This window comes from Tachysurus fulvidraco, chromosome 25, assembly GCF_022655615.1.
Source record: "Tachysurus fulvidraco isolate hzauxx_2018 chromosome 25, HZAU_PFXX_2.0, whole genome shotgun sequence".
NCBI lineage: Eukaryota > Metazoa > Chordata > Actinopteri > Siluriformes > Bagridae > Tachysurus > Tachysurus fulvidraco.
Window position 1 is genome coordinate 1,110,604 of NC_062542.1, and position 16,346 is coordinate 1,126,949.

General features: G+C 43.6%; 2 protein-coding genes across 4 annotated transcripts in view; one reads left to right on the forward strand and one right to left on the reverse strand.

Moving 5' to 3' along the window:
• The first annotated feature begins 852 nt into the window (after positions 1-852).
• On the forward strand, positions 853-12,770 carry ptpn23a (protein tyrosine phosphatase, non-receptor type 23, a). 3 transcript variants are annotated; one of them, XM_027133283.2, is made up of 25 exons: positions 853-1,094; positions 1,794-1,868; positions 1,945-2,072; positions 2,567-2,643; positions 2,746-2,795; positions 3,270-3,401; positions 3,534-3,614; positions 3,739-3,870; positions 4,064-4,111; positions 4,215-4,330; positions 4,426-4,505; positions 4,670-4,784; positions 5,167-5,232; positions 5,318-5,463; positions 5,562-5,867; positions 5,963-6,117; positions 6,233-6,384; positions 6,831-7,010; positions 7,193-9,812; positions 9,900-10,084; positions 10,188-10,292; positions 10,370-10,508; positions 11,061-11,174; positions 11,297-11,555; positions 11,652-12,770. In XM_027133283.2, exons 1-25 carry the CDS (start codon positions 1,011-1,013, stop codon positions 11,855-11,857), a joined length of 5,751 nt encoding a protein of 1,916 aa, XP_026989084.2. In that variant the 5' UTR covers positions 853-1,010; the 3' UTR covers positions 11,858-12,770. The 3 variants fall into 3 exon arrangements, with proteins under 3 accessions (XP_026989084.2, XP_026989082.2, XP_026989083.2); XM_027133281.2 differs by having other exon boundaries at positions 11,297-12,770; XM_027133282.2 differs by having other exon boundaries at positions 11,300-12,770.
• A 2,867-nt stretch (positions 12,771-15,637) lies between these two features.
• Positions 15,638-16,346, reverse strand: part of LOC113634370 (SREBF chaperone) — a 19,206-nt gene continuing 18,497 nt past the window's right edge. The window contains exon 23 of the mRNA XM_047808681.1: positions 15,638-16,346. This exon is cut by the window's right edge and continues 196 nt beyond it. Within this exon, the coding sequence (XP_047664637.1) occupies positions 16,297-16,346 (50 nt within the window). The 3' untranslated portion in view covers positions 15,638-16,296.

Here is a 16,346-nt window from a genome sequence, read left to right on the forward strand (position 1 = left end):
CGCAGCAGCGGGGTGGTATGGAGAACTTTGGCAAGTTGAAAACAAGCCGGGCAGCTGCATTTTGGATCATTTGCAGAGGATGGATTGTGTTCATAGGTAGACCTGCCAGCAGTGCATTGCAGTAATCCGGTCTAGAAATGACAAGAGACTGAACAAGTACCTGAGCGGCCTGTGTGGACAAAAATGGCAGAATCCTTCTAATCTAACACACACAAACACACACACGCACACAAACACACACAGACACACACGCGCACACAAACACACACAAACAAACACGCAAACACATATACACACACAAAGACACACAAAAACACACACAAACACACACAAGAAATATGGGAATTATATAAAAAATTTAAGTCATTTTTATCGTCACACTAATCTAACAAAGAACAGCTAATGCTGCAGTGTAATGCAATGCTAAACTTAAACTTTGATTGAATTTTTGTACAAAAAGTCATTTATTGTAAATGATTAAACGAAAGCATTTAAATACAAACTAGTATGTAGTGTTTCAGTGATGTTATATTTTATATTTTAAGCATTATTCATCCTGTGAGCCAGTAAACTATCTAATAGCTAACAGGCTAACTGAGTTCTCATGATAGCAGCAGGACATTTAAACATATGTATATATTCATCAATCATTTGTTTATTTTTATAAGGTTAATGGGGTAATTGGCCACTTTCTTATTATAATATCCATTACTTTTATTGGTTTATTTACACACAGCCATGAACAGGTGTATAACCGTATAGCGGTACATTTTTGTTCCAATATGGCGGAACCTCCTGCGACCATTTATTCCTAGTGGGTAACAACTACATTACCCATAATTCCAATCAGCCTACGCAGTTACGTCATATCCGAAACATCAGCAGTTTCCTTGGGACATGACACAGTGGTTTAGATTAGAAAACACGGATTAACACCAGAGGATTTACACTTTGTTTTAGATCAGACCGCGTGTAAATATTGTTTTGCACGTCAGGTTCGCCGGCTGAAGATGGAGGCGGTGCCGCGAATGCCGATGATTTGGTTGGATTTAAAGGAAGCTGGAGATTTCCAGTTTAGTTCGACTGTTAAACAGGTGAGGAAAAACTCAAACATTACGATAAAAACCCGAATAATATCTTAACTTGTCTCTTTAATTAACACCATTCGTGTTATTTTGGGCGGAGACGCTAATAGGTGGCCGAACATATCACGCTACATAACTAGCTTTTTTAGCTAACCATAATTGTGTTGTGTTTTTTCCCCACCCGCATACCGCGTCTTGCATTGTGATTGGATAATGTCTACTGGTGGAGCCTGTGTGACTGCAGTAATAGCCAATGACAGCGCATAAGAACACGATTTTTATGAGCCAATCATCGTAGGGTAGGCGGGATTTGACGTAATACGGTTAGGAAAAATAGAACGCGTGTGTATGTGCATGGCTAATGCTGTAGCATGGGCGTAAACATCTGTTTATTCTAAATACTTTAAAATAAGAAATGACAGATTAAATATTTATCACCAAGATGTCTAGCTGACATTTTAGCAAGTATTTGTTTTCTATAGGTTTTAAAGCAGAACCGGTTTTTGTCACTAATGTATGTTTATAATATATAAATGTGATGTAATAATAAAGTTACATAATCACAAAGAATTTCTTCTAGAAGTTTAATTGGATCGAATTGTTTTAATCAAGTGTAGATTATTTTCATGTTAGAAAGTGTGTGTGTGTGTGTGTGTGTGTGTGTGTGTGTGTGTGTGTGTGTGTATATTCTTCCTCTTGCTCTGTTAGTTCATACTGAGGAATTACGGTGAGGATCCAGACAACTACAACGAGTCCCTGAAGAAGCTGGAACAGTTACGGCAGGTGAGCGAACGATGTAAAAGATCTCACCAGGTAGTTTCCAGGACTTTTTATCTAACCATCGGTTTACTTCCTTTAGAGTGCGGTGAACGTGACACGGGACTTCGAGGGCTGCAGTACACTACGCAAATACTTCGGGCAACTGCACTACCTGCAGAGCCGTGTGCCTTTGGGTCCCGGGCAGGAAGCTGCTGTCCCGGTGTCCTGGTCAGATTTCCCAACTTGTGACTTCTGTCAAATTATTGCACTATCATGCAAGCGTTGACCTGCAGCTCTACTTAATCACTTACCTAAAGGGGTTTATTTTAATTAAAAATAAAGTCCAAGGTTTTTCTGCTTCCCTTCTGCTTTTCCATTCAGAATAGACATGATGTGATATTGTGATAAATCATAATGCACAACAATACTCACAGCTGGATATCAGGCTTCTTGTGCTGAATCTTTAACACTCAATTTTTTGTTATTAACATTTGACTTTTTTTAGATATTCAAACTCAATATTTAAGATATTTATTTAAGACTATATATTTATTAGCAATAGATTTATAGCTCAAAACGGCTTGAACTCCAACGATTTCAAAGATTAAAGCTGTTATAGAAACTTATTCCACACCTTCTGACCATCACAATACAGGATTGTGCTTATTGTCTGTAGTGATAGTTAAATTTTCAGTTTTTTTTCTTTCCCATTCCCCTGATAGGACGGAGATCTTCTCAGGGAGGACGGTCACGCATGACGACATCAGCTACGAACAAGCGTGCATCTTGTACAACTTGGGTGAGCATCTGCACAGTGACCGTATCACACAGACTCCATTGTGTGTGTGTTAAGTGCTTGTGTTTCCTGATTCCAGGCATATTTGTGTTTTTGCTTGTGCAGGAGCACTACACTCCATGCTGGGAGCGATGGACAACCGAGTATCAGAGGAGGCAAGTGTTTTATTGGCAGGTGACAGATCGCTCAGATCGACCCCCAGCATCTCGCATAGTCATGTGACTTCCAGTTTCTACTTTTGTTAAATTTTTTTACATGTAATCTTACTGATATTATCAGGAATTCACCTTCGAATGGGCTGAAGTGAAAAGTTTCCTCTTATTTTTTTGGATCTCCTGGTATTTTTTTTGCCAAAACAGAAGCTGAAAGACTCCCATCTGTATATTTATATTCTCAGCTGATTATTGCTCTGTTTAATAAGTGTGGAATTGTGTTTTAACTGTGGAATTGTGTACCAATAACAAGGTTGTGTACCAATAACAAGGTTGTGTAAATCTGTATGTTGTAATCCTTTGTGTTGTCTCTCTCATACACACACACACGTACACATACACAGCTTCTTGTTGGTTATTGGGAGCTCATATCTCGGGTCTCTTCCCTCACCTTTATTTTCCTCTTCCTCTCGTCAGGGGATGAAGGTGTCCTGCACACATTTCCAGTGCTCAGCTGGAGCCTTCGCCTACCTGCGAGATCACTTCAGTCATAACTACAGTGTGGACATGAGTCACCAGATCCTTAATCTCAACATCAATCTCATGCTGGTACACACTCCTGCCTGTTCTCTCTCTCTCACACACTCACACACTCACACACACACACACACACACACACACACACACACACACACACACACACATGTGGTAGTGTATACAATCAGATGATTGTGCTTCCAGGGTCAGGCTCAGGAGTGTTTGCTGGAGAAGTCCATGCTGGACAACAGAAAGAGTTTCCTTGTTGCACGGATAAGCGCTCAGGTATCATCCGGTGTATATACTTTTTTTTTTTTTACTACATACATAGAGACATTTAATGGCAGAAATCCTTTTAGACTATTACACAAAACCCCGTCCTAATTCATTTCCTCGCTGTTGCCTTCAGGTAGTAGACTATTATAAAGAGGCTTGCCGTGCCTTGGAGAACTCGGACACTGCCTCCATGCTTGGAAAGATCCAGAAAGACTGGAAGAAACTTGTGCAGATGAAGATTTACTACTTTGCTTCTGTCGCTCATGTAAGTTTATGATGAAAATCTTTTAAACGACTTCGTATCGTGCGCCAAAAGTAGACAAGTCTGAAAACAGTCCCACACATGAGACAAACCGGATTACTATGAAAATGAGTTTCGAGCTCATGGAGACAGAGTTTGAGGGAGAGATATGAATAAGAATATTATAAATGGTTTTACTGGTCTTGTCTCTCTACAGCTCCATATGGGAAAGCAAGCTGAAGAGCAGCAAAAATATGGAGAAAGGGTAAACATGCCACTTTCATCGTCCCTTTTTAACTTTAAACTCCTCTAAATTCAATATGGACTCGGTGAGTGTATTATGTACATTTGTTCTCGTTCCTTCACAGCTCGCTTATCTACAGAGTTCACTAGACAAACTGAACGAAGCGATAAAGTTGGCTAAAGGCCAGCCAGACAGCGTCCAAGAAGCCTTGCGATTCACCATGGACATCATCGGGGGGAAGTCAGTAACCAAAAGATCATGTAGTCTCTCTCTAAATACCGCAACGCTTACGGTTTAAAAAGACGCTCGTTGCTTTTTTCTCCTTTAAATTTAAGATTTAACTCCGCTAAGAAGGATAACGACTTCATTTACCACGAGGCTGTGCCGTCTCTGGAGACGCTGCCTTCGGTCAAAGGTATTTGAGTTACCCTTCAGTCAGAGTTGTAAACTATTATTAAACTTATGCATACGGTTTCTAAAAATGTTAAATATCGCTATTTTGTTGGATTAAAAAAATAAGTTTTATCTTAAAATTATGTTTAAACAAACTAAATAAAACATTCATACCTTTATCATCAGGTGCACCGCTGGTCAAAGCCTTACCTGTGAATCCAACGGACCCCAGTGTGACAGGACCGGATATTTTCTCCAAGCTGGTGCCTATGGCTGCTCATGAGGCCTCGTCTCTCTACAGGTTCATTCATTCATTCATTCATTCATTTTCTACCGCTTATCCGAACTTCTCGGGTCACGGGGAGCCTGTGCTTATCTCAGGCATCAACCTACCATGCATGTCTTTGGACCGGGGGAGGTAACCGGAGTACCCGGATGGAAACCCCCAAGGCACGGGGAGAACATGCAGACTCCACACACACAAGGCGGAGGCGGGAATCGAACCCCCAACCCTGGAGGTGTGAGGTGAACGTGCTAACACCCCCCCAGGTTGCCTTTGCTAAACATGAAATTTTGCTCATAATGACACTGCCAACATGAATAACTTTCGACCAGTCAACAGCTCGTATTTGTTCCGACAAATTGGTGGTTGATATAATACATCATCCTATTTTCATCCACAGTGAAGAAAAGGCCAAGCTGCTACGAGATGTCATGACAAAAATAGACAGCAAGAACGAGACGTTAGAGTGAGTAACAAACGTCTGATCGCGAGGTCTCTGGTGTGTGTTGTTTTTAAAAACATGCCAAGATAAAATAGTCTTGTTTATTCAGACAGTTTATGGACTCTTTAAATCTGGACCCAGACTCTGTGGACAACATGGACATGTACAACAGCATTCCTTCTGTCCTGATGGAGAAGTGTGCGGCTCTGAGCGTGAGACCAGACACAGTGAAGAGTCTAATACAGTCCATGCAGGGTTAGTATGTCAGTGTGTCTTACATATAACGAATAACGTTGGGTCACGGATAACTCCGTAAAAGTGAAGAGTTCATTTGCATCTCCATTTTATCTCAGTATTATCAGGTGTGTTCACGGATGTGGAGGCCTCGCTTAGGGAGATTCGGTCGGTGTTAGACGACGACGAAGCCGGTGACCAGAAGCTGGAGGAGGTAGCAGGGAAACAGAGCGTCCCAGCCCAACCTGCCGCCATTGCAGAGCTCCGTCGGGACCTCGAGAAATACCTAGAGGCCCATGAAAAAGCAAGCTTCACCAACACAGAGCTTCACCGGGCCATGAATCTGCACATTAGCAACCTGCGACTCCTGGGAGGACCACTGGACACTTTGAGAGAGGCCCTTCCTAGACCACAACTTTCAGAAGGTATGTGCTTGTCGATATATCTGACCGTGAAAGGGCGATATGTACAAATCGTCACCAAGTGAAAAATAATTTTCTGCGATTTTTTTTCCCCCCAGATGAAGTAGCAGGCCTCCAATGCTTGAAAAGGATTCTGGGTAAAGTACAGGAAATGAAAGACCAACGCAGTTCTCTTGAGAAGCAGCTGAGGGAACTGATCCAGCAAGATGACATCACCGCTGCATTAGTGACCACCGAGAGGGCAGACATGAAAGTACTGGATTAGAATTTGTTTTAATTCCCAGATCGATGCGGTGATGTGATGCTTAAGCCTGGTATACAAGATATGTTTTCTGGGTTATTTTAATTGGTCGGTTTGTCTTTCTCAGAGGTTATTTGAGGAGCAGTTGAAGAAGTACGAACAGGTAAAGGTGTACATCGATCAGAATCTATCTGCTCAAGAGAACATCCTTAAAGCGCTGACCGACGCGAATGTCCAGTATGCAGCGGTACGCAAAAGCCTGGCCGAGACGGAGCAAAAGTAAGGGTTACGATTAGGGATGCACCAATACCACTTTTTCTCTTCCGATCCGATTCCGATACCAGCGTTTGACGGTCCGATATGTGTTCTTTTCTACCTTTAAAACTAATGAATGGAATTTAATTTATTAGGGCATTCCTCAAGCAGAATGGATTCGACTGGCTCTGAAAAGTAATAAAAAAAGACATATGCGCTGAATAGAGACTGTAAAAGTGGGTGGGTCCAATATTATTGGTCTTAAAAAGTGGGTGGGTCCTGTCCCACCCACATATAATGGTTCTGAGGCCCGTGACCACGGGTATCAGATTTGGATCGGTCACGCACCAACGATAGCTGATCCACTCAAAATGCTTGGATCGGTACATCCATAGTTAAGAGGGACAGGTTTTTGATGAACTTCTGTAGAAATTCTTGCATTATACTCATGTTTCACGTTTATTCTGCAGATGGAACAGTACAGTACAAATGCTTGTTGCTTCTTATGAAGCCTACGAGGACCTAATGAAGAAATCACAGGAGGGAAAAGAGTTTTATGAAGACTTGGAGACTAAGGCTTCCCGCCTCTTAGAAAGGGTTAAGACAATCTGCAAGACCAGGGAAGAAGAGAGAAAAGGCATTTTAGAAAAGTAAGAGCTTCAGTGTATTATGTTGAACTGTAATTGATCTCTTCACGTTCACCTTCACTTTGTCTTTCCCTTCATTCATCTCCCAGCACCAGACTTATTTGTTCCTGTTAGGTGGTGATGTTCGTCAGTTTAAAATAACATTACATGCTTAGTAATCTTTGTTTTCTAACTTCTTGCAACAGAGAGATCCAAAAAAAGGTTCCTCAAAGGCCCACAGCCCCAAAGCCAGCCCAGAAGAAAGCCCCAGATATGGATTCCTCTGGCATAGAGGACCCTGAAATAGCCAAGCTGAATGCTGCCATTTTAGCCTTAGGTGGAGACATACCAGAAGATCTTCGTAGTTTGCCTCCTGAATTCGCTCTGCCCATGATACCAGATGCTTTTCATCATGGGGCAGCTGCTCTGTATGCACCTCCACGATTTCCTCCAAACCTACCACCTCCTGAACTTCTAGCACAGATCTCTCGTTTTACAACGCTTCCCCCAACCCAGGGATTCAACCACAGTCTACCACCAGGCTCCATGCCCCAGCATCATCAGATTCCTCAAATGCCAAATCCTCAAATCTCTCAGCTTTCTTCAGTGCCTGGTTATTGCCCTCCATCTTTACAAACCCGGCCTGCTGTATCGGGCACACCAACTCCGATTCGCACCTCTACCACCACTGTGGACAGTGTGCAAACACCAATTCCCAGCTACACTCCAGCACCAGGACAGCCAGGTATGCCTGTTACCCCTGGACACCCTATGCCCACTCCTGCAGTGTATAATCCCCCCTCTGCAGTGGCTTCTCAGCCTCAGTATATGCATCACCCTGGTGTTCCTGTTAGCCAGCCAACTCAGGGAGTACAAGCTCCTCTACCACAGTCACAGCCCCCTCAATCATTTCCCCAAAGTCGCGTTCAAGGCCATCCGCAGCCGAGCCACCCGCAGCCATTGTTCCAAACGGTGCCAGCTCGGCACCATATGCCGGCACCTGGACCTCAACTCCAACAACAAACACAGCCCCACTATCTACGCCACATAGTGCACCAAAGACCACCTGGAACACCAATTACTCAGCAACAGCCATTTAATATTCACTCTACACCATCGGCACTGCCCCAGCAGGTGTATCCTCCTATTTCATTTGTTCCTGGTTGTCAACCTGTGAATGCCATTGCTCCAAATCAGCTGCCCCAACATTCCATGCAACCACAAATTACCCCAACCTCCCAACCAGTTTCTATGCCACATTTACCAAATGTAAAACAAATGCCCCCTTGTTCCCAGCCCTATATGCCCCAACTCAATCAGCAAGTACACCCGATTCCTCTTTCACAAACAGCCCTTTCCTCACAGCAGGTACCACCTGCTCAACAAATACCTCCACTCTCTCAGCCACAGATGCTACCACCTTCCTCCCAAATGTCTCCTCCCACTCACCTGCATATGCCTGCAGTTTCCCAACCAGGTTTACATTCTTCTCATTCACCAGTCCCTGCTGTTTCCCAGTCTTTACCTCATCCTTCTCGTCCACCAGTACATAGTGGTTCCCAGCCATTACCGCACCACTCCCATCAACAAATTCTCCCTCCCTATCAGCCAGTATTTCCAGCAATCACACCAAGGGTTCCAGTCCCTGTCCAAACTCCATTACCTCCAGCTTCTCTGCCAGCACAATTCCCAGTGCACACCAATGTTCTCCACTCACAGTCCCATGTCAAGATTCCCTCACAACTCCCTCCTGGTTCTCATCCTTCAGTGCCCTCACAGATTACCCAGCAACCTATCAGCTTGCCTCAACACCATCTCCCTCCTCACTCTACACGTGTGGGTTATCCTGGTGGTATTCCTATAGTTCCCCACCAGTCCACAGTTCCTCAGCAGCCCCAGACTCTGCCTCCACAGGTACCATCAGGGGCACCAGCATCTTACCCTGGAACTGGAATCGTTCCTCCTGGACCAATACAGCATTCTGGACCAGCTGTTACACCTGGACTCCAGTCACTCCCTCAGGGTATTATCCCACCATCTTCAGCTGCAACAGGGGCTACGCCAAGCAATGTCCTGCCCGCCCTGTCACCTTCTCCATCACCAGGGCCTTCCTCACTAGGTATTGTGCCTCAGAGACCCTCTCCCGCTCTCACACCTGTTGCAGGTGCAGCAATTCCACAGACCACAACAACGCCCCTGCCCTCATCTGGCCCTTTGCCATCATCCAACTCACTGTTTCAGCACCAGAAGTCCAGTACAGATGATCTTCTCTCTTCAAGCCCCGAGAGCCAACATGGTGGTAGCAAAGACACCGCCAATGTCTTATTACCCACCAAGGCAGATCCGCAAGATGAACAGTTTCGCAAGAAATCAGAGGGAGTAAAGATTATTCAAGGTGATCCATACCAAGCTCCAGAAAGGGTCTCACAGCTTTGTGCAGAGCTCGAAAGATTTCGTTCAACTGTCCAATCTTTGGAACGTCCCTCGGGAGAGGGAGGTTTATCAGAACTTGATGCTCGATGGAAAGAGCTACAAGATCAGCAAGAGAAAGATTCTCGCCAGCTCTCTATTGCCATAGCCCGGTGCTACACCATGAAAAACCGCCACCAGGACGTGATGCCTTATGACTGTAATAGAGTCGTTCTACACTCTGGCAAAGATGACTACATCAATGCCAGCTTTATAGAGGACCTTTCACCATATTGTCCACGTCTTATCGCAACCCAGGCACCCCTTACTGGAACTGCTGCTGATTTCTGGCTCATGGTCTACGAGCAGAAAGTGTCTTTAATCGTAATGCTGGTGTCCGAGCAAGAACTTGAAAAGGTAAGGCTCACATACTCAAGGCCTTGTATTGTCAGGTCGCTCTTAAGTTTTTAAGTCATAAGCAGGTTTTTTTTGTTTCATTTACAGCAAAAAGTCTTGCGGTACTTTCCACCCGAAAGAGGACAGCAGATCACTCAAGGATCGATCACACTCAGCCTGACAACCCAAAAAATTACAGCCACTCATGTGGAGCGCATGATTGGACTTCAGTATCGAGATCAGAGTTTGAAGCGTACGGTTATCCACCTGCAGTACACCTCGTGGCCTGAACTGTAAGGATAAAGCACATAAAATAACGATGCTTATTCTTATTCAAAGGGATTAGTCAAGCACGGTATAAATGTCGCTTCGTTCTTCTGTTATTTCTCTAAACAGCGGATTGCCAGAGAGTAAAAGTAACCTCATTCGCTTCATTCAGGAAGTCCACGGACATTACCTTCTCCAGCGCCCTTTACACACACCCGTTGTGGTGCACTGCAGGTGAGTTTCCGAACATACGACCCTCTGTATTCTCTCAAAACTTCAACACGTTTACCTTCAGTGCTTGCGATTTTCAGCTCTGGCGTCGGTCGAACTGGAGCGTTCTGCCTGTTGTATGCTGCATTACAAGAGCTGGAGGCTGGGAACGGTATACCTGATTTATCTCAGCTGGTGAGGAAGATGAGACAACAGAGGAAGAATATGCTACAGGAGAAGGTGTGTGTGTGTGTGTGTGTGTGTATATAATATCTACAAACATTAAGTCTATTTTAAATTTGATTATAATTCTGTTCCGTAACTGACCGTCTGTGTCTAGACTAGGGTTAATCTAAATTGTGTGTGAAGTCTAAGAAACTGGGGTCTCGGTGGCTTAGTGGTTAGCACGTTCGCCTCACGCCTCCAGGGTTGGGGGTTCGATTCCCGCCTCCGCCTTGTGTGTGTGGAGTTTGCATGTTCTCCCTGTGCCTTGGGGGTTTCCTCCGGGTACCTCCCCCGGTCCAAAGACATGCATGGTAGGTTGATTGGCATCTCTGGAAAATTGTCCGTAGTGTGTATGTGTGAGTGAATGAGTGTGTGTGCGCCCTGTGATGGGTTGGCACTCCGTCCAGGGTGTATCCTGCCTCGATGCCCGATGACGCCTAAGATAGGCACAGGCTCCCCGTGACCCGAGAAGTTCGGATAAGCGGTAGAAAATGGATGAATGAATGAATCTAAGAAACTCAGCCTTCTGGGGAAAACCTGTTGGTATTTTGCCTTTTTGTTATATAGTTACATCTAAAATTCTGCTATGAGGCGGTCCTGAAACATGCAGAACAAGTGCTTCAGCGCCGTGGCATCATTACCACCCCGAGCCAAAAGTCGACAACCAGCGCAGCAGTTAAGGTGAATCTAAAACTATTGTTAGATTATTGTGCTTAGACTCAGCAGTAGATTTGTACAAAGATATTTCAGGATTAACGAGCGCTGTTAAATAGCTGACAATAACCCTTGATGTGTCTGTATAGCAGTATTCACAGCCAGAAGCTCAGGATCTCGTTCTTGGAGGCGATATGCCCATTAGCTCCATCCAGGCTACCGTTGCTAGGCTCAGCATCCGTCCACCCAGTGTCGAGTCTGACCAGGATCCAAATCAGGACCTAATGCCTTCTGTTGCTGCAGGACCAGAACCCAAGCTGGCACTAGTCCAGGACCTCGAAGATCCTTCTCTCGGTGACACTCTTCCTGTCTCACTAAGTCCCCCAATTTCCTGCCCTACTTCTCCAGGTAAGATGCAGTCCCCTTCACCTCCTAGCCACCAGGGTAACGCGTTTGAGGGATACACACCAATACCAGTAGCTAACAACCATTCTGCACCTGAAGCTACTCCTCCAGCACCATCATCCCTGGACCTCCTGGCTTCGCTCACACCTGAAGCTTTCACACTAGACAACAGCTCCCGTGGAAAACAGCGAATCAGCAAGCAAAGTTTTTTCCAGGCACAGGAAGGCCATGGTCTTCAGGGTCCTCCAAATGGAGATGACCCACTCAGCAGCCTGGATCCCCTCTGGACACTCAACAAGTCCTGACCTTCTGGAATCCTTTTTCTGTTCATGCCTCACTGTTCTGTATTCCCAGATTACTCGACCATTTTGCGTTTCAGTGCGTATCAGCTAGCGAACAGCCTTCGTTCGTCAAATCCGTTATTTTGGGGCAGGGATATGCCAAGATACCTGAATCCTTGTACATGGACTGGACCTCTTGGACTAACATACTGTGTGTTGGTCCCCGTGTATATCTTGGTTGTGCACCTTTCTGGTGTCGGTAACTCCTTGTTACTTAAAGCCGTTTCCCAGCCAGTTGTCCCAAACGGACATCGGCATGTCGACACCAAATATGACTTTACATGGATACGAAAGTCATGGAAACGAAAGGGTGGGTTCGGCAATCATAACAGGCAATAGGTTTGATGAAGTGATGGTTCCCTTAAATCCCTTAAATCTCTAACTGAAAACAAAAATTAAGAGATTAAAACGGGATTAAAACTCATCAGTTTATTCGGCAAGCGGTCGAAAGTTGTTATCATTTCTATTGCGCCGATTTCCTTTCGTTCTACTTTGCTGCTTGCCTTGTGACCTATTTCTTGTCAACTAGGACCAAGATAATAGAAAATTAATCTGACAAAAAGTGCTAACTAGCATACAACTGGAAAATACCAGTGAGGACCAGTTCACAGACCCACATTTAAGTAACGCTAGCTGCCTTCTACTAACATTATAAGCTAACTTCCTGTTAGCTGTTTGTTTTTTTTGGGGGGGGGTGTATTTGCTAACTGTATGTACGGTTAAGTGACGCTGGTATGCTGTGTACCCACTTTCCTTATAACATGTTATAAACGTATAACTTATTTCCGATTCAGCGCACTATCACCTGACGTTCTGATTTGTTCTGCCTTGTTAAATGTTGTAAGTACATCTTAATTAAAATCAATCATCAAATCGATCCTTAGCCGTGTTGTCTTTACTAGCAACAAACAGAATAATCGCACATGCTTTAAACCATTAAACATTATTATTATCCCGTTACTACGTTTGAGATCCACACCCTGAAGTGCAGAATCTAACAGCTTTTAATACGCAGATGAAATAGAGCCGTAAGACCAAAGAGCTGCATCACACCTCCAAGAACTGACAGGCAAATGAAAAGCCAAGCTATAAAAACCATTTTTATTTGCAAATTAGTACAAAGATCTTTTCTCTATGTTAAAAAATAGAACAAAGTATTAGTTTTATATCCTCCTGGAAATCTTACTTTTTATATGGTGCAACGTTCCAGAAATTTGCGAGTTTTGCCTATAAATCTCTGGGATTATTCTGCTGTAATCCTATTAAGGATTTATGAAAGTAATAAGCAACTTTTTCAAGGAATGGCAAAAATTGTTTGCTTAGAAAAGTGATCGTTTAACGAGACGATAACGACACCACTGAGTTTAGCGGGATTTGGTCGGTCTCTAGCAAGAGGCCTAACGTTCCACTGAAAAATCCCAAACAGATTTATATGAATTCCGACTGTTTACATCGAGGTTTTACGTTCTTTAGATGGTGATCATAAGGGAATGTTTACAGACAGATGCTGAATAACAATTCCCACCCACCCCTGCCCCACAAAAATGTTTTATAACGTCGCGATTTTTCCCCCAAACATATTCTGTACTTTCCCAGTACTTTTCTTTCCCTACACAAGCTGTTTGTGAAACTATCAGTCAGAAGGTTGTGTCTTGCATCATCACTGCCTACCCTGAATTAACAGTGTTACTCAATCTGCATTGAGCCTTTAGAACCGAAAAAATGGACCAGAGCTTCATCAGATTTAACTAGTGCGGTACCAAAGGAACCAGCACAATATTGGTACCTCGAATAAGCTCGAGCTCGGCACCCGATTGACCCGTTTACAGCAGATTGGTTCAGGGTCTTGCATCATACGAAAGATACCAGAATATTCTGATTTGTTGTTGGAACTCTACCAGTTATTTATCTACGGCTGTTCTGAACTGATGAACCAAAGAATCGACGTGTCGTCGACGCGCTGAACGTAACAACCGTGGCGTTGTGGTTGTAACGATGACGTTCACTTTAACGCCCGGTTCCTGCTGTTTGGTACAAATAAAACCCATCGAGTGACATTTTTAAAGCTGGAACACTAAACTTGCATCGAGGCTTCTTTTACACTTGGGATTTTTTGCCCTTAAACCGTCAGCACATTAAAACCTCTAACCTTTCCTGGTTACGAGAAAGCGACCCTAAGACAAATCCGTACGATTTTAGAATTATTATTTTTTTTGGTCATAGGAAAGCTTTCAAACTTACAACAAAAAATAAAAAAACGTTTCAGAGAAGTACGCCGTCATTAATTGCGAACGCAACCTGACCCTGCTTACTGATGCGTACGCCATCACACGGCGTCTCGTGTATCTCCAGAGCTCATCGTCATGATCTGTGATAACCTCAGGATCTGTGCTACAATCATCTAAAAACAAATACGAACAAAAAGATCATTCACATTTCTACCAACAAACTACACAGCTTTGGAAACTAAGTGAATACACACAATCTCTCTCTCACACACACACCCTAAATCTGTACCTGCAGCAACACACATTAATATTTACATTCATATAAATTAACATATCCGACCTGTTTTGTGCGTTTATGCCGTATACGTGTGTGTGTGCGCGCGCCGCATGTCGCAGTCGGGTTAAACTAAAAATCCGTCAACCAGTTCAATGACAATTTGGTTGAAATTTAGAGGCTTTATAAAAAAAAAAACAAAAAAAAAGCACACACACACACACTGATTTAGATATTAGGTCTCGTCTGACACGTCGTGTTTATAGAGGAAACGCTCGCTCCCGGAGTTGTCTGTGATTATCTGCTTTAACTCCGGCGTAGACGTTCAGTTAGGAACGGAGTCAATAAATAAAACGTTAACCGTTTTTACTGTAAACAAAAAGATCGTATTCGGATCGATCGGAGGCTCTAAATCTTGACGGGATACAAACAAAAGTCAGTCAGCTATTTTAGTCTTTGTTATACAGCGATGTTAATCATGAAGGTGACAAACTTTAATCTCGATCAGTACATCATGCTAACAGACGGCTTCCAGTTTTTCTGGTCCTTCAGAGGAAATAAATCTGTCTGGTCTCATTGCTAACTCTCATTTATGTCCTCAGAAGTGCATCACGTGACCGTAGAGTAACGTTTGACGAAGAAATCACAGGACACCGTTATAACCGGTCTAAGCTGCTCTGATGGTGTAGGACATACCGCACTTTAGCTTTAGCGTAATCAAACCTGGGCTGTGGTGAGAAGCTTGAGTTTGAGTGGCTTGTGTAGCGGTCACACTGGTACGGTTATATCACGATGCGGTGTGTAACCGATCATCAGCACATCCTTCAAACGAAACATATATACTCTATATTTTAAAACAGAGAGAAGTCGTTTCCAGGGTGAAATTATAACGTGTTATAACGACAAACTTCATCACCCGGCTGAACAAAGCCGATGAGCTGAACGTAGGTGTGAACTTAAACCTCACTCGGCCGAGATTCGGGTCGTAGCAGGTGTGAAACGATCGGACGGTTCGGATCGACGGAACGATCGGCGACTGACGGGAAGTGAATTAGAGGTGAAGAAACTGGTCCCCAGGAGCTACTTTAGTCGTATCTCGAATAATATCAGAATCTTATCGCAAGCCTGAGGTTTAAACCTCCGATGTACACGGAGTTCAGTAGTCGGACTGTCGTTCTTCCGTCCGGCTGACCGGAGGAAGAAAAATACACTTTTACAATTAAAGAAAGCAGACCGTCGCTGTCCAAATGAATATTCTATAATTAAAGTTTCAGTTAATCAGTGTTTTATACAGTAAAGACCTGACAGTAATGAGAGAGTTCAGCATTTTTATACAAACCTTTAGAAATTAATCGCTAATAAATAAGGAATTTTTTTTTTAAATATTAAAAAAAAATGACACGTGTCCCTCAACACACACACACACACACACACACAATCAGCAGTTATTCTCCATGTAAACTTCTACATCCTCTTACACTTCACACTCACTCTGAGTCTCTCTCACACACACACACACACACCTCTTCCTTCAGGCAGCGATTTTCGCCCTGCGAGTAAAAATGCATTGCGATGTGATTTTTTTAGTCATTTTCTAGCAAAAAATATAAAAAGCTCTTCCATTAGAGAGAATAATACAGCAGGAACTCACACACTTACACCCTAGTTTTGTCTCACTACTCGCAAGTTATTTAAAAATAAAATGCCCAGAGCATTAACACTCACACAGACACACACACACACATTTCTGTCCAAACCATCAATTCCTGTTTTTCTATAAAGAAACAGAAAGCAATTTGTAAAGTCGAAATAAAACCAGCCTGTTGATCCAGGCCAAGCAGAGACGATGGTCCATCAGATCTCTCACACACACACAATTCTAAATGTGTGCGCGTGTGTGTTTAGTCCAGCTTCTCCAGTACAGAGGGCACATAGACGAGGCTGAGCTCAC